The 17,689-nt window shown below is 40.1% G+C and overlaps 1 protein-coding gene across 2 annotated transcripts; it reads left to right on the forward strand.

Moving 5' to 3' along the window:
- Nucleotides 1-7,186: 7,186 nt before the first annotated feature.
- Ibsp (integrin binding sialoprotein) lies at nucleotides 7,187-17,340 on the forward strand. Of its 2 annotated transcripts, XM_003469359.5 has the most exons (7): nucleotides 7,187-7,315; nucleotides 9,788-9,855; nucleotides 9,939-9,989; nucleotides 10,081-10,158; nucleotides 13,228-13,293; nucleotides 15,542-15,706; nucleotides 16,242-17,340. In XM_003469359.5, exons 2-7 carry the CDS (start codon nucleotides 9,802-9,804, stop codon nucleotides 16,797-16,799), a joined length of 972 nt encoding a protein of 323 aa, XP_003469407.1. In that variant the 5' UTR covers nucleotides 7,187-7,315; nucleotides 9,788-9,801; the 3' UTR covers nucleotides 16,800-17,340. The 2 variants fall into 2 exon arrangements, with proteins under 2 accessions (XP_003469407.1, XP_063105471.1); XM_063249401.1 differs by lacking the exon at nucleotides 9,788-9,855 and having other exon boundaries at nucleotides 7,217-7,315.
- The last annotated feature ends 349 nt before the right edge of the window (nucleotides 17,341-17,689 follow it).

Genomic DNA, 17,689 nt, shown 5'->3' on the forward strand with positions numbered 1-17,689 from the left:
TGTTCAGAAGTGAAAATACAACAAAAACCAGTCATCTGCAAATCAGAAAGAGATCACCCACCAGCTTTCCAGTTAAGAGCTATTTTGATTTCAGATTTAACCTTCCAGAACTAGGGAAACTTAGCAGAAAGGTAATTTTAAAAATACTGCAAAGTACCATGACAGATGGTCCGTTCACTCACATTAGTTGGGATAGGCCTAGTGTCGGGTTCTGTGCAGGGTGGCTGGAGATGGAATAGTAAGTAAGACCTTCTTCCCACTTCATAATCTGTCTGGCAACCATGAGAAATGAGCAACCAGTCCTAGAAGAGGAGATTTGGTACTCTTGTGCCATGGAAATATATAAAAGAGATACCCAGCCCAGCCCAGCCCTGGTGGGAATCAGGGCAGGCTTCCTATAGGATGGCACTTAGGGACAACTTAGACACAGAGTAGTGCATGTGAAGACCAGGTGAAAGACATGGGGCTCTGGGAATGAAATGCCCTGAATGCCTGAGCTGGGTGTGAAGGAGAAGCATGAGGCTGGCAGGCTGGACAGGAGTAGATGATGACAGGCTTTCCATGCCACTCTTGAGAGATTCAGGTTTTATCTTGGGCGTTCTAGAGTCATGGGCAGTTTTAAGCAGAAGACTCTCGAGGTGACAGTACCCCTGAATAGACACCAGGGCTCATGGGGTGGACAGAAGCAGGACTTGTGGGGTGTAGAACTGACAGCCCTGTATAAGGATATGTAGTGTATGAAGTCTAGGGAGGTGATGACAAGGACAACATCTAGATTTCTAACTTGAACAACAGGGCAAAGACCACAGGCGGAAAGGCAGTTTGTACAGTAAGATAATGTTGAGGCTTTGAAGCGAGGATTTTCATTGTAAGTTCAGTACATGACCCGGTAAGAATGGGGAGATCTGTGTATAAAATCAGATGTGCAGTGGACGCCATGAGAATGAAAGGGATCATCAGAGAGTCTGAAGCATGGAGAGAAGACATGGACGGGCACAGATAATTACAAATGCAGATGTCTAAAGCACTGGTGAAGAAGAGCCACAGAGGAGGATGGAGGAAGATGAGGAAGGAAAGACTGCATGGACAGCACCGTGGTGTGGGAGAAAGGCAGAAGCTTGGAAAGAGTAAGAAATACTGGAAACCATGTGAAAAAATATCCAAAAAGGGTCCACTCCAGTTTACATCCCAGAACTCATTGGTTAATCAAAAAATAACTCACTGCTAACCTGTGTGAATCCCGCTTCTAAGGTCTGGGGAGGAGAAGCCCATTCTGCAGATGGGAGAAGATGTGAAGACATTGAGACATTGGATGTTGGCAGCTCTCAAAAAATTTGGCTGTGAAGAGGACGAATCTGGGAATCCAGGTAGGACTGTACATGGATCAGAGAGGGCTTTTGTTTCTTTCTTTTATGGAAGGCCCATGAAAATTAAACGCCAGTGAAAGCCAACAGAGAGAACTTGCTGATAAGGTATAAAGAGAAATGTACCTAGAGGAGCCATAAATAGATCCAACTAGTCATTCACTTGTATTTCATTGCAAATAATGAAGAGTTAGAAGGAAAGAAATACATTTAGGGGTTTTCCCTTGGACACAGGAACCAAATCAAGGAAAACAGCTTGCAAACACTCTGCCCTTGACTCTGTCATTTGCAAACTTTATATAAACTTCGTACAAAGAGCAAAAACCAATTGACACATCTCACTAATGTTGACTGAAGTCAAATTCTATGAGAACTTCCAGTCTCATGCAAATAGTTATAGATGTGGTTTCCCTGACTCCACATAAAGGAGTTTAAATAAAGACAGTCTTTGTCTTCAGAATGTTACAATAAAAAGCAGATGACATGAACACACATAGTCACCACCACAAGGATGCAGTAGAATAGTAAGAAAACACAATGGTCTTCTGTAAGACTTCCTGTCAGGTTCAAGTTTGGCGTTTGTTATTTCAGGTGAATGGAATACATGAGCGTTCTGCTGGGAAACTGGTTCGGGCTAAGGAAAGCATTATGTGCCCTTCGCGTGAATAAGGAGGCCTTGCAGGAAAAAGGGGCCAAAGCTTTGAATGCACTGTAAATGTGTTCATTTCTATTCCCCTCCACTCAGGCTCCCAAGGGCTGAATGAACAGTGGCCACTGGTTGGCCATATGAAGTCCTAGATCCAGAAACTTATTGATAGAAAAGCCAGGTAAAGGTTGGGTAAGGGAGTCTGAGTGGAGGGTAGAACACACGCTGGAAAGAGCTGAAGAGAGCTGAAGGGGCGTAAGCCGTCAGATTGCCTGGAAAAGAGTCAAATGTCGGTGCATTGACGCTTACGGAGGGAGATGGCGAAGGAACAGTGAGTGGTACCGCACAGGTCAGGCGGGTCTCAATACTCACCTACGTCTTGGTTTTAGAGAGAATGAGCTGGATATGGAAGTTATGAGAGACATTTTAACAATAATACTGGCACTGTTGAGGTGATAGCATTTTCATGATGAAAGGGAAATATCTATCATTTATTTTAGAACATTTAAGCTTTTCTGGTCTTCTTCTTCTTCTTCTTCTTCTTCTTCTTCTTCTTTTTTTTTTTTTGTCTTTTTCCTTTTTATGGGTACCGGGGATCGAACTCACGACTGCCTGCTTGCAAGACAGGCGCTTATGCCACTGAGCTAAATACCCAGCCCCAACATTAAGCTTTTAATAAGAGTTGTAAAACTGTACATGAAAAATATTTTAAAGTATATATTAACCTTTTGAGCCTTGGATACTCCTAAATCTTATGCAAAGCATCTTTAAACCTATGCTAGCAGGCAAGAAGGAATAGATGAGATTTGAAAGGGAGAGAGGAACTAGAGATTCTTTGATCTAGAGCATTTGGTCCAAATCAAAAGCTAGCAAGAAGACACCTTCTAGAGTGGGAGAAAATAGCTGCAAACCATATAAGGAATTATTTTCCAAAATCTTGAAGGAACTCCTACAAATCAACAGAAAAAGAAACAAAACCAAAAAAATCCCAAGCAAACAAACAAACAAACGAAACTATTAGTTCAATTAAGAAATGGGTTAAAGAAAGGCACAAGTAGGTATTTGTCCAAAGGACATACAAATAACTAACAAATATATGAAAATTATCAGGAAAATGCAAACTAAGATGACAAGATAGCACCTCACATCTGCCAGGAAACAAACGAAAGCGAACAAGTGTTGGTGAGGACATGCAGAAATCGGAGCCCTTTCCTTCATTGGGAAAATAGTATGAACTTTCTGGAAAAATTAAAAATAGAGCTACAGTCCTACTTAGGATTCATAGACCCAGCAATCCTGTGTCTGTCTATTTGTCCAGAGGAATGGAAACTAGTGTCTTGAGGAGAGGATAGGACTCGGGCTCATTGCAGCTCCATTCAGAGGAGCCACATGTGGAAATTAAATGTCTACTTACTGATGAATGGATAAAAAATGTGATATATACATACAATGGAATAGCATTCTGCCTTTAAAACAAGGGAATTCCTCAAACTGGAGGGACATTATGCTAAAGGCATAATTCTAAAGGCAGTTACAGAAGAATGAATATTGTGTGGTTCCACTAACAGAAAATTTGAGAAATAGTTAAACTTGGGAATTAGAGTGGAATGGTGGTCATGAGGAGCCAGGAGGAGTGAGAAATAGAGGGTTCCCAATAAACAGAGATGAAGTTTCAGCCATACAAAATGAGTACGTGCTAGAGACCGGCTGTGTATCAGTGCACATACAATTAACAATGTTTTGTGAGACTTAAGAAGGTAGATCTCACACTAAGTGTTCTTACCATAGTAAAAGAAAATAAATAAGAATAGGCACAAATACCACCAAGACTGCACACTGATATTGAATTCCAAATTCTGTCATAGAATGAATGGGGATAGGAAATAAGCCAAGTGTTTGGGATTAGATTGGCACTATGATATCCTGGAAAGCAGCGGTTAAGAGCTGACCAAACACAAAAGTGAGAAGAGAGAAGGGAGAAGGTTGGCGTGCTAAGAAACAGAGGCAGTGCTAATGACATGCTAAGCTTAAAAATAAGGTGCCCCGTGGTGAGCGAGGTGTTTTCCCATAAATGAAGCATCTCATAGGGGAGCTTGCCATTGTAGACCAATGACACAAACGTTAAGTTCCTACACCATCAAAAAAAATCGATTCATAAGAATGGAAATGAAGGAGGATACAGAGATGATGAACAGTATAACAGTCTTGTTGGGAAATCCCAGTTACAAAAGAAAGTTAGGTCTCAGATTTTAATTTTCTCTAGCACTATTTAGACAGAATATGCCAAGGAAAATAATGGAATAAGTCAAATCAATTTAGTATCTAGAAGATTACTGGAAAGTATCTAATAAGGTATTAGAAATGTAGAGTCACAGAATATTAGAAATTGAAAACGCTGTAGCGATCTCCTTATTTAATCACTTCCTTAAAAATCTGTTTATAGATTGTGTGAAAGTACATGACGGTAGAGCAAAGTACTATGCATCCTGATCAATTCAACAAATATCAGGAGCGCAACTACTATCAATTTATGATTAAACAGTTTTATTATTATGCCTACCACAGAAACTATTTCCTGTCCAAATGAAAACAATTAATTTTTTAAAATAACAAAAATATCATCACACCTTAAAAAATGAACTGTAAGTACTACATTTCTTCAGTTGCTTGCCATTTTCTTTATATTTGTCTCTGAAGTTTATTTAAATGCATAATTTCTCTTTCTTTTTATTGAAGAAGCCAGGTAATGAATGTAATAAAGTTTCCTGCATTCTGGATTTTGCTGGTTACATCCTGACGGGTCACTATATTATTCTTCTGTACCTGTCTTTCCTTTAACCTGGTAGAAAAAGAGATCTGATTATTCGTGTTCAATTATTGGCCAGCAGGATCTCTGGGTAGAGGGAGACACACAGCACAGGTCTTCTTAGAATTTTATTTTGGTGTAAACATCCTCAGGGATTAAAAGATTAGTTAAAGCAAAACCTCAAAGTAGTTAAGAAAATTAAGTTAGTGGGAAAGTCAAGAATAAAACTCCATCTTTTGATCCTCAGCCTCTACCTCTTTCATTATATCATTACGTCATTGTCAACAAATGCTTGCCAAATGACTGTAACCCAGTGGGTAGGCTATGAACCACTGTGTAACTCACAAAATGACCTGTGCTGGAAATCCATTATTACTTTTGGGTTCTGATAGTATCTTGCTCATGTTTCCTCCTCTGCAAGTCCACTACGATTACCAGAATTCAGAATTTGTCATGGCTACCTTCACGCACTAGGATAGGTTTTTCAAGTCTCTTCCTCCACAATGATCTTGCTATTTCCACTCAGCTTCTGCATCATCAGTAAATAATTTCCCTAAGTTGCAAGTCTGAGTGTTATTTTTCTGCTTTAAGCTTTCTGTTTTCTCGATTTCAATGACAGGATCCTGGTCCTTTGTGGGACCCATGGGTCTCCGTGTCCTCTCATTTGTCACTGCCTCTGCAGTTTGTATTCCAGTTTACTGAATTCTTAAAGTTTTCTCAATGTGCTAGAGAAGACAGGAGGTGAGTGTGTGTTAGAATTAGACTTGACTTTGATTTCTTTGATTAGTCCATTTATTAGCTGTGCAACCCAGGACGCAAGGGCACACAAACCATTACCATGTCTCTTATCTCGCCTGTATAATGGAATAATCTCAGATTTGTTTTGTTTTTCTGTGTTTGTGCGTGTGTGTGCAATGAGTGAAACAGTGTAAGTGGAGAACTAGCATACGCGCCGCAATATAAGATGCCAGTGTAAGTGGTTTCATACATTTTCGCATCCTTTGAGTCCTTTCTTAAGTCTGCTGCTTCTTCCTTCTTAGCACCCTCTTTCCTCTTGTAACTCAGACGCTCTCCACTCTCTGTCAAGATCCTGCCCTGTTGCGTTTTGTCTCAGTTGACCCTCTGTATTTTACAGCACTTCTGAATATTGTCGATATCTTGGTTGTTGTACCCTATTGCTATATGGTTTTTTTCCCTGCAAAGCTATGGAGGTCTTAAAGACGAGAACCAAGTCTTCTTTAAAATGTGTTCTTGTTTCTTCTTATGCTATCCTATAACGCCATCTACTCTGTAATTCAAGGATAAGTATCTTGAACTAAATTTACAGGGATAAATTAAAAGAGCCATCCAACAGATATTTTATATTTCCATTTTTCTAAACAACTTTGATGAAACACACTTTTTTTTGGAAAAGTCATCCAAAAACTCTCACAGGTGATTGGCACACAACAATTATTTATTAAGTTTCATTTCTCTAATCATTATGAAGTAGACCTTACAATCAGAGGAAGAATAAAGTCACAGGACCAGAAAAATATGTAAACTACACGCCAGCTAGCTTTTCCTTTGCAAATTAAAAAATTAATACTTTCATCCACAAATCCTTTTATTAGGGTTTGTTTTTTATGAATAGTTTCAGTAGCAATGGTTTACTACTGCCAGCTTTAATAATTTTTCTACACTCACAGAAAAAAATATACATGCAAATAAATAGCAAGAGCTATACAGAAACCCCCAAAATAGATGAAGTGACCTCATTTGCATATCAGAAAGACGCCACATAATTGCAAGATGTAAAAAAATTATTTTAGAAAACCTAAATCTACTTGTCTGTAGCTGAATCCTCAAAAGACTTTCGAAAGACCTTTAACAGGCTCGCATTTCAGTAAATATATATCTCTTAAAGTCTGACTAATTTAACCACATCAATGTTAACTTGAGTCACTGAAGCATATTTCAGCAATAAAAACAAAATAATTGATATTTAAACACTTCTTGTTGAACTCCCTTCCTTTGTTATTTAGCATCTTGTTTTGCTTCTTTCACTGATGCTGGGTTGTATCTGATGATAGCAAGTTTTCCTTTCTTTCAACATCATGAAAACTTCTGTAACTATGAAATTTTTAAATGGTTAAATCTTTTGCTATTTATTTTAATTCAAATCCAGTATATTACTATATATATTTGGAATTCAAACTATTCATCTTCATCTAAACCTTCAATTAAATTCCACAACACAACCCTCTTGGCAGTGGTACTGCGTTTCATGTTTACTCAACTGAGCCTGTGTCTTGAAAAAGTGTTGAAGCTGGGGGGATGCTGGTGAGAACCCACACTCTGACATCACCTTGGCCGTGACAGTGATTGGCCGCTGAAAGGCAAAGAAAGGTTTAATAGCGGCAGGGACAAGTGAAGGAGTGAGGGGGCGGAGGAAGCATTCAATCTGTGTCCCTCACTGCTGGCCCGTCTGCTCTCTGCTCGCTCCGGGACTGCCACAGGGTAAGGTGCAATCTGCAGCTTCAGACCTTAGGGCAGGCAAGCTCACGCACATCTCTGTCTTGGCTTTGAGTTTGTATTTAAATGTGAATCTCACTGCGATGTGTAGAATAGCTGTGTGACTTCTCATTTGCTTGCCCTTAATAAACTAGTCCCTCCGATTTTAGATTCTTTTCAAAAGGCTTAGTTTATTAACCTAAGTATGCAAATAAGCTCTTGATATTATGAACACAAACTCAAAAATGATGCTTCTTGTGTTCTATTTCTGCTCATGACAGAACGCTGTTTTCTCACTATGATGCACTCAAGATAAACTGACTGAAATATTATTTTGTATTTATAAATTTGCCTGGTTCCATGTGCATTTCTCTATAAACTATATGCAGTCTGTACTTCAGATATATGTAAGATATTGTACATAAAGTTTCATAGTATTAATACGCTGGGGCTCGAGAAGCATTATGAAAAATATCTAGTGTTGAAGAAATAAGTTATTTTGGCAGCTTATCATATGCTTCCCAACAAAAACTTGTAATCAGATTCTCAAAACAGTCCTTCAAGAATGTCTGAGTTAGCAGTGGTCACTACAGAGGTGCTTGCTTTTTGATGAATCACTAAGTAAATAAAACAAGATTTATGGGGCAGGCAATTTCTCTATTTGGCTCTTCTAAAAATATTAACACTGCCATGTTTCCATCTGGTTATTTTCTGACTTTCATGAGAAATTTACACAATCATTAGCTCTTTCCAGTGTTCTCTGTGTTTAAGGTTTTAGTTTTGTAAAATATTGTAAATCTCCCAGGCATCTTCATGGTGCCAAACAGCAGTGATCTTTGTGTTTGATGTTGGGCTCTACTATAGACTGCAAAAATCAAAGCATGGCTCAAAGCCCCCCCCACACCTGTGAGCTTCTCTAACAGGAAGCGGAGAGGGCCAAGGGCCGTGGGGAAGTGAGCAGGTACCAGCAGCAGAGGACCCGCTCTGCCGCATGGATGGAGTGTGATGTGGGAGCCAGGCGCCCTGCTTTGCCCTGTGTGTCTGTCAGGATCAGATACCCTATATGTGGATGTCACAGATCTCGAGTGATGAGGACCATCTCCCAAATCTACCTGCAGTGTACAATGTGCGGCATGGGCTTTGCACACTTTAGATGTTTTTTCCTGGAAGTGTGTTTATGAGGAAATTGCCATCATCACTGCCCATCGCCATCAAAATGTTGCCATAACTGCCACTAGGTTCGAGACAGCTCTGTCAGTTGGAAGTATGTAAATGCAGGTAAGCAGATGTGAGTAGGCTTTCTGCTAAGGTTGTTAACCTCTAGATGAGAGAATTTTTAATTAACAGAATTAATTTAAGCTTGACTTATTTTTAATAAAATTGAAATAGGGTCGGTTTTCACTCTGCCCTCTTCCTCATGAGGATCCTGTGAGGGAGCAATGTTCTTTCTGTGGCTGCCAAGCTTGGGGAAGTTAGAAATTATTCCCACTCCAGGAGTTGCATCAGCCAGGCCATAGGATTGCAGCCTCCACTCCTGGCCTGCACCCCAGGGGAATCTCTGATCCACCCTATTAGAGTCTCTCACTAGCAGATAAAATACCTAAATAGAGGTGGAGACCAGTTTGATTTGAGGGAAGTCACCTCTGCCTTCCCAAGAGGAGACTCTGAGGAACTTTTCTCATGGAAGCATCCTGAGGCATGGCTATTGGGAGTTAAAAGACACGAGAACGGTACTCTGTGTGTCATGCCTTGCCCCCGCACACATATGGGCACACACACACGCACACACACACACACACATGCACATTACACACAGAAGAGGTATTCCAAGATATTCACGGAAAAATGATCCTACCCGCTATTTCACAAGTGGACTTTTACTGCAGAACCTGTGCACCGAGAGTGTAGCTGCTTGTGGGTCATTACACAAGAGCAGTCATTCAACCCTGCGTACTCAGGTTTTGCCTAGTTTTTAACCATGAGCGAACAGCACACCTAGCCACTCCCAGCTCACTCCAAGGAGGTGATCTGCCATGTCAGTAGCGCTAAGAGGCTCCGCACCCAGTGTGGGAGCGGTGAGGCTCCTAAGCTCCTGACAGTGAGGAAATGGCTTTGCAGTGACAAATCACAGCCACATGGGCTAAAAGCAAACACAAAACTCAGCAGAACACAGATGGATAAAGTCAGCCCTCTACAGCTCAAATGAGAACTATAATTTGAAAACAAACATATAAAATGGTTGTGCGTGTGTGTTGCTTGTTTTGATTTTGTGCTGGAAAGTGAATCCAGGGCATCAATGGTGCTTGGCAAGTGCTCTACCACTGGACTACATCCCCCGCCAAGAAACTTGGTTCTAATCAGCCCAAATGTTAATTAGGCAGAAGTGACAACAAATGAAATACTTTGTCTGTAGATAGGAGCAAAAAACCAGGCACTCAGTTTTACTCTTTATTAACCTTCCTGCCTCATTAATTTCAGAAATCATCACCAAGATGAAGACTGCAATAATTCTGCTCAGCATCTTGGCGATGGCTGGTGCATTCTCAGTGAGTTCTGAGACAACCTTTTCCAAGGTAGCATGTTTGTGTCAAAAAGAGTATGTGTAATAATTAAATTGTCTTTCAAACAGATGAAAAATTTGCATAGAAGAGTCAAGTTAGAAGATTCTGAAGAAAATGGGGTAACTAACTGTACCATTCTTCCTTGGCCTAGACTTGCTTTGGATTTATTGAGCCTCAAAAATGAATATAACATTTATTTTGTTTGTGCAGGTCTTTAAGTACAGGCCACGATATTATCTTTATAAGCATGGCTATTTTTACCCTCCTCTAAAGCGATTTGCATTCCCGGTGAGTATAAAATTAATTTTCCTTTTCACCTGTCACAACTTAAAGGGATCAAATTTAACATCAAAGTACTAAAATTCAATTCCCAATGAACTCACCCAGAAAGACTGCTCACTTGCAGGAAGATGTTTTTGCACATAAGTAAATTTCTAAGTGTTTTATCGAGCAGAGATACATACACATAAGTGATTTAGGCCCAACTCAGGATGATATAACCAAATCAAGCAGCTTGGCACATGAGTTCAGGTGTTCTAGTTAACTGATGAAACAAATTGTTTCCCAGCCATTCACCATCAAGCCTGTGCGAAGTTCATTGTCACGTGACAGTTCTATCGCTAGTCTCACACAGCTCGTTCATCTGACAATTCGGTTCTCTAATAGGTACAAGGAAAAACCGACTTTACAAACAGCAGTGACCTTAAAAAAACCAGCTTGATGCCATTTTAGCCTGTGCAGTGACGAGAACCGTATGTCACACACTGCAGCAGAGCTGTAATGTACACATGACTCAAAAACTACAGAGAAAGAGAGAAATTCATGGAGTGTACTAACCAGCCTCTGAGAAAACCAGAACATTCCTAAAATTTGTAAGCGAAAAGGAAAATAGTGGCACTAAAAATAAGAGTTTCCATTTTTGCTAGGTTACCTCTGAAGGGGACCTTTGAAAACTGGAGGGTGTGGTATACAACAAACCAGAGGCCACTCCTGTATTAGATTCCAAGCAGCGCTCAGTCTTGCACCCTTGGACCCAGGATTGCTGGGACCTTAAAAGCAGCTGAGATGCTCAACTTGCTGCACCAACACAATAGCTTGGCACTGCATCTTGCCATGTGTCAGACCGAGCTCGCTAACTCACACAATGGTAGGAAAAAGACCATTTTAAAGTATTTCTAGCACCATCATAATTATGGGGAGCTTGTGTGGCCACAGAAATATGAGCATAAATGATACAAGAGTTGTGGGTTTTGAGAACTGTCTTCCATTTCTTGGTTCACCTCAGGCCCAGAAATAAACTGCTCATTTGGAACTGTGTTCCCTTTTTTAAACTTAAAAAAAAAAAAAAAACAATAATGGTAAACTCAAGTTTCTGACCAGCTCCTTAACTTTTCTGAAGTATCTGTTACTTAGATACACACATCTAGATTCTCACCTAGATATTTTATGGATATGTATGTGTGGTCCAACTAAAATGTTCATGGTAAAATGATGTTGGGAGAAGTTCAATTTTCATTATTGACAGATCCAAAAGTCATAAACCTTAACATACAAAATTTTTACAGATTATAAGTAGTACATCTGTCCCAACTAATGTGTAATTTGTAAGATATTTGCTTAAAAATAAAAAGCATATCTCCTGATCCAACTGTCAACCTAGTATTTATGACCTACTTAACAAGTTTGATGGCCCTTAAATATATTACATTGGATCCTTAGTGCCCAAAATTGTCATCCTCAAATGCATTAAGTGGTTTTGGCTTTGAAATTCATGTATTACTCAGGCACATCTGTGTTAATATACAATCATTTCTGAAATACCAACCTTCCTGAAACATGTCATATGGGCTGTAGTCTCTGAGAGCTTACCCGTCTTCTAGGAGGAATCAGAGGATCATTTAGGTGCTAGGGTCTAGATGAAAGGAAGGGACAAAAAGAGGAAAAGCCAGTGTTTCAAGTCATTGTACACAGCCTTGAAGCCATTCTCCCAGACTGAAGGGTGGTGTGGTTCAGCTGAGAGAGAGCCAGAGGGGAGGAGGGATGGGGAAGGGCCAGACACTCTCGCTGAGAAAAACAGCTTTGGCTGTGTACATGTACTGCTCTCTGTTTAACTCAACTAACAAGTGGAAGCAGCTCAAATACAACCATCTGCTTCTGCCTGCCCTGGGCTGTGCAGACCTTGGCCTGGAAGGGGGACCTGATTATTCTCTTTCCCCCTAAAGTTATTCTTGGCTCCCTTTCCCGGGAGGATGACACTGGCAGGGGTGGCCCTAGGAGGAGGAGGACATGCATGGTTCTCCTGTCTGACTCCTACCCAGAGCCTAACCTAAGTCTTCTACGGCCGTATTTTCCCCACAAGGGACCGTGGCAGAGCCATCCCAAGCCAAAGCTAAGCTGTGCTGGGCAGAAAATGAAAGAATCTAAAGCTGAGCCTGGTACCCTTAGTGGTGGCTCCAGAAAAGACTGGAAAATTGCAAATTCAACTTGGGTTGCCTTTGGTAGAAAGATAAAGAATCTCCTCTACCGTCTTGAAGGCTAACAATGGATATTTACATTTACATTTCCTTTTTAAAAAGTAGTAAAGCTTGGGTCAGGAGTGTGGCTCAGTGACAGATAGCTCTGGCCTGGTGTTCATGAGTCCCTGAGTTGGATCTCTGCTGAAACAAATGCAAAACTCATTAACTTAAAATTACATTTTTACCTACAGATTCCTTGGTTTACCTTTTTTTCATTTAATACTGTGGATCTCCTGAATTTTTCTATTATATACTTACTCATACATATAAAGGAGTCTTATTTTTTTTAGAGTTTTATTAGGTGGAAAGCTATTACATATGCAACTTTATTTTTTATAACATTATGATTTACATTTACACAGAGATCCTTATGAATAATGATCATTATTTAAATGAAACAATTCATACTTGATAGTGAGCTGAATCATCATTTCATTTATGTTTTATAAAGGAACTGAACCAATGAAATCTATGCTTTAGTCTGAGATCTATCTTGGACTGGTTGTGGAAAAAAATCACAATTTGAGCTTCTCTGAGGACTCCTTCATTCTTTCATATTTGAAAAATCCCATGATTTTTACTCTAGTTTTTACATACAATGTGTCTCAGCATATTGTCAGTGTTGTGGGGTTGAAAGTGGGGTACTCTCCATCTCATATGCACCAAACACATTCCTTGGGTTAGCAAGAGACTGTCCTCAGTAAATAAAACATTCAAACTGATGGTATTAATCAGTTTGGGTATTTTTATTTTACCTTATTTCAAATAGCAGATTTCAGTTGATGTTGACTGTATATTTCATATACATGTAAAATACATGTCATAAATATAATTTATTTAGAGCAGCAGTGACTCTTCCGAAGAAAATGGAAATGGTGATAATTCAGAAGAAGAGGAGGAAGAAGAGGTAAGAAATGTTCAGTCTTTTCACAAAATAAGTCAGGCAGCCTAAAAACAAATAGAAAAGTAGTTTACTGTAACCCGGGCCACGTCACCCACTGCCCACAGTCTACTATTTTGAACAAGCGGGGTGCTATTTAAACTGGAATCCACTAAAATAGCCTGTTTAAAACACTATGCAGTTTGGGTTTAAAGTTACCTATAAGTGGTACACAAAAACAAAAATCTCTCTGTTTCAAGTGTAACCGTATTGAAATCTGGTGAAAAGCAACAGGAAGTATTTATATTTAGGTGAAAGATGAAAACACTCAAGTGAATATGATGGCAGGTAACCCCTAAACAATAACCCTAAACTCAACACAAGACTTGTCTTAAGGACTACACTTTAGAAATTCAGTTTCTTAAATAAGTAGTCTGAAATAAACAACTTACATCCTCTAGAGAGGTACTGTGATTCCACTGCCTGTCATAAGGACCAGAATTAGGTTGTTCTTTTAAATGAGAATTTTATGGATATTTTGTCTAATAACAAAATTTACATTTAATGGTAATTAAAATACTCAGAATTGATACACATCTTCCTAAATAGTTCTGCACATTAGTGCAGTCCATGGCTAAAATTAATCTGCACATCTGGGAAATTGTGCTATCTTATTTATAACTAACACTCTTGTCTAAGGAAACATACTAATCAGCATACATTTTCCTGGATAGTCAATTATAACTGTGCACTTGCTTGGAAACTTCTAAATTCAGGTATTCTTGGGTGGAACAAGAATTCTTGGGTGGAACATGAACAGACAAGGACAGTAAAAAGCAATTACATAGAAGGGTCAGCCACCTTGAAAACAGAAATGCTGTGGGAACAGGAAAAGTGACAAATTATTAGTTTGGACTTTTTTTAAAGTACCATTTCTCATATCCTACTCACACTAATAGCTTAAAGAAAGACCTTACAAGAATGCCATGCCAGTAGCAGGAAAAAGGTCACCCACTAAATGTATCATGATGATCATTTGGGTAGTTTCCAAGGTCAGGCTATTAGAAAAAGTGTTCCCATGAATATTGCAGAACTCCTGATGAACATCTGTATTCCCTTATGGAGGCAAGTTACCAAAAAGTGAGATTTCTGAGCCAAAGGATGTGTATGTGTTCACCTTAGTAGATACCATCAAACAGCTTCCCAAACAGAAAAATGTAAATTCCCACTGTCAGTGTGTGAGGCTTCCTGTTGTCCCGCATTCTCTCAGCATTTGCTTCTCTCTGTCACCTAACTGACCACGCATGAATCATTTCTCCCTCTAGACCTCAAACCATCTCGCTTGGGAAATGAGGGTATGAGACCCAGCTAATATGAGCTTAACACTGTAGGCATGCCGATAACATCTCCTTGTACCATCAAAGGTTTAGTCCGTAGAAATAAAATCCAAAAATGAAAACCTAAACAGATAAATGGTATCTGTGGGGAACAGACAGAATTAGCTTAGACACAGTTAAGGGGCTGCTCTGGTGGTAGCAAGACTCTGAAACTGAAGAATTTACAACTTTAGTGAAATAAAAATATTCTTGGGTCATTCTGTATTAATAAGACAAGTTAAATCTGGGTTTTGTTTCCTTGTTTGCTTGAAATCTTAAAGTTGTCTTAACATTACAATCTCCTACAATCATTTAAAGTGAATCTAGTTCCCAATATTCTCTTAAAGCTCGGAAGGTCTGTATATACAAACTCTTAACTTTTAATATTGGCTATGAGATACATTTGGAGGTTAGCTCAATTAAATAACTTCATTAGAACGTGGAGAAATTAACACAGTCTTCACAAACATAAATATTCATTGAAGAGTATAAATTTTTTAAAAAAGCCTGCACACAATAATGTAATACACTACTAAGAACGTGTTTTAGACTATCTATTTTCTATTTCCTACAAGAAAAGTGACTTTGTATCAGGTGTCTGAAATGCAAATTAAAGAAAGACCTTACAAGAATGCCATGCCAGTAGCAGGAAAAAGGTCACCACTAAATGTATCATGATGAATTGGTACAACAGAAAGCATAAAAACCTAAGACACATTTTCATGTGGCAAATAGGATTAAATAACTTTAAGTTCTTAGAATTGAGTAGTGCAAATGGCAAACAGACAACAGGCTGCTAAGGGGTACAGAGATTCTCCAAAGAGTGATTTAGAGCCTCAATAAATCCAGGGCTATCTTCTAGCTACATTAAATTTGCTTGCTATGGATATTTTCACCAGGAGACTTCAAATGAAGAAGAAAATAATGAGGATTCTAATGGAAATGAAGGAGAAGAATCTGAGGCTGAGAATACCACACTTTCTACCGCAACCCCTGGCTATGGAGAGGAAATCACTGCTGGAACAGAGTACATAGGGTTAGCGGCCATCCGGCTCCCAAAGAAGGTAACAATAGCCCCCAAAGCTGAAGTCAGTTCTCTTTTCTTTAGGAAAGTCCGAGATCATCCCAACATGATACACGTGGTATTTGATACTGTCTTCATTATCTCATTGAAAAAGCAAGAGCAGGCATCATTGCCCTGTATACAAATAAGGAAAGACCTCCCAGAAGCTTTCTTCCTCTGTCATTGCACTGACTTTTTTGCATTTTTAACAGAAGGCCAAGGACAGGCAATGAAAAACGGGCAACAGATTCTAGGGGGACCATTGCATCTTAGGGGATGGGATGGCAGGGCAGAGAGAGAGTAGCAAAGGTATAGCTCATAGCTGTATGGGACGAAGTTTATCAGGCACCCCTGCATCAAAGCACAGGACCGAGGTGCTCATGCCGAGGCCCCAGAGTGCTCGCCAGCCATTGGGTAAGTTAGGGCGGCCACCATTCAGTGACCCCCAGAGCAAGGCTGTCAGCACAGGGTACCCTGCTGGGTGCCTGCAACTGTTTCACACTTAAATTCGAATTCCTTCAAACCTTTCCTTCCAGGCTGGGGATACAGGAAGCAAGGCTCCTAAAAATGAGGAAAGTGAGGAGGAGGAGGAAGAGGAGGAAGAGAATGAAAATGAGGAAAACGAAGCAGAAGTGGATGGAAATGAACAAGTTGTGAATGGCACGAGCACCAACAGCACGGAGCTAGAGACCAGCACCGGCAGCAGCGGCGCAGACAACGGAGAAGAGGGTGAAGCGGAAGGCACCACAGCAGGCGCTACCCTGACTGTGGGGCAGACCACTGGCAGCTCACACACAACGCCCTCTCCAGATGCTGGCTTTGAACCCACAAACCAGACACCCGAGGCCTATGGGAACACCCTCCCACCCGGGAACACCCTCCCACCCTATGGGAAGACCACCACGGCTGAGTATGGGGGCGAGTACGAGCAAACAGGGGGCAACGAGTATGATCCTGGGTATGACGTCTATGATGCCGCCGAGAACGGGGGTCCTCGTGGGGACAATTACAGAGCCTATGAAGATGAGTACAGCTACTACAAAGGGCGTGGCTACGAGGGCTATGAAGGTCAGGACTACTACTACCATCAGTGAAGGCCAGCCTGGTGCGGAGTCACCTTGCCAGCTCGCATCTGGCTCCCAGTTTCCAAGTTCAACTCAGGAAGGTGCAGTGCATGCGGTGTGCACGTAACGGCGTAGATAGCGGTGCAGCTCCTAAGTCTCTGTAACTGCTTCTGCCACTAATGGGCTCTTACTGCTTTCTCCTTGCTCTTTTCAGAAGGTTGTTGCAGGTCAGGAGCGTTGATCAAGCAGCACACCAAACTAGAAGATGGAATTACTTGGAACTTTTTGAGTTTGTAGCTCTATAATTAGCATTTGTAATTCATTCACTCTATTGCTAACTCCCCAAACGTGCTCTTCACACACGAATGCTTCTGAGAAGAGAGCCATTGATGTTATGATTCCGTATGCAATAAATGTGTAATTGCTAACCATACTACCTACCAACACTGTATATAAGGCTACATTATAGTCCTCATGGATTTTTATGTGGATCTGTGTGTATAGCCTATCTTATCAGGTCTTATCACAAATAAAAAGCAATCCTTCTAATGTGTTATAATTAAGAAGACAAGTGAGAGTATTTCCATTGTGGCATGTAACACAGAAGAACTCCAAACATTTTCTTTTGGGTAAATTACCCTGGTGGATAGGGCCAGCCCTATACATTAAGGAAACGAAGAGCTCTTCTTAGAGTTGTCATATTTAACAAATATAAACACAGGATTCCTTGTTAAACTTGAATTTTGGATAATAGTTTAAAAATTTTAGAACAAGTATGCACGTTAAGATTTGACCTCTGTGAAATATTTGGGACATAACTTTGCTAAATAAATGATTCACTATTTATCTCACATTTAGGTTTAGCTAAATGCCCTATGTTTTTCCTGACAAACTTATCCCTTCCAATTTGATAGGAGGTA

This window comes from Cavia porcellus, unplaced genomic scaffold (assembly GCF_034190915.1).
Source record: "Cavia porcellus strain 051 isolate PalLab524CR breed Dunkin Hartley unplaced genomic scaffold, mCavPor4.1 scaffold_5, whole genome shotgun sequence".
NCBI lineage: Eukaryota > Metazoa > Chordata > Mammalia > Rodentia > Caviidae > Cavia > Cavia porcellus.

Excerpts from the sequence above, each read along its gene's own strand:
- Ibsp (XM_003469359.5), top strand. The coding sequence starts at position 9,802 with ATGAAGACTGCAATAATTCTGCTCAGCATCTTGGCGATGGCTGGTGCA. Across the intron at positions 9,856-9,938 it reads CGATGGCTGGTGCATTCTCA|ATGAAAAATTTGCATAGAAG; the intron begins GTGAGTTCTGAG and ends TCTTTCAAACAG. Across the intron at positions 10,159-13,227 it reads TAAAGCGATTTGCATTCCCG|AGCAGCAGTGACTCTTCCGA; the intron begins GTGAGTATAAAA and ends TAATTTATTTAG.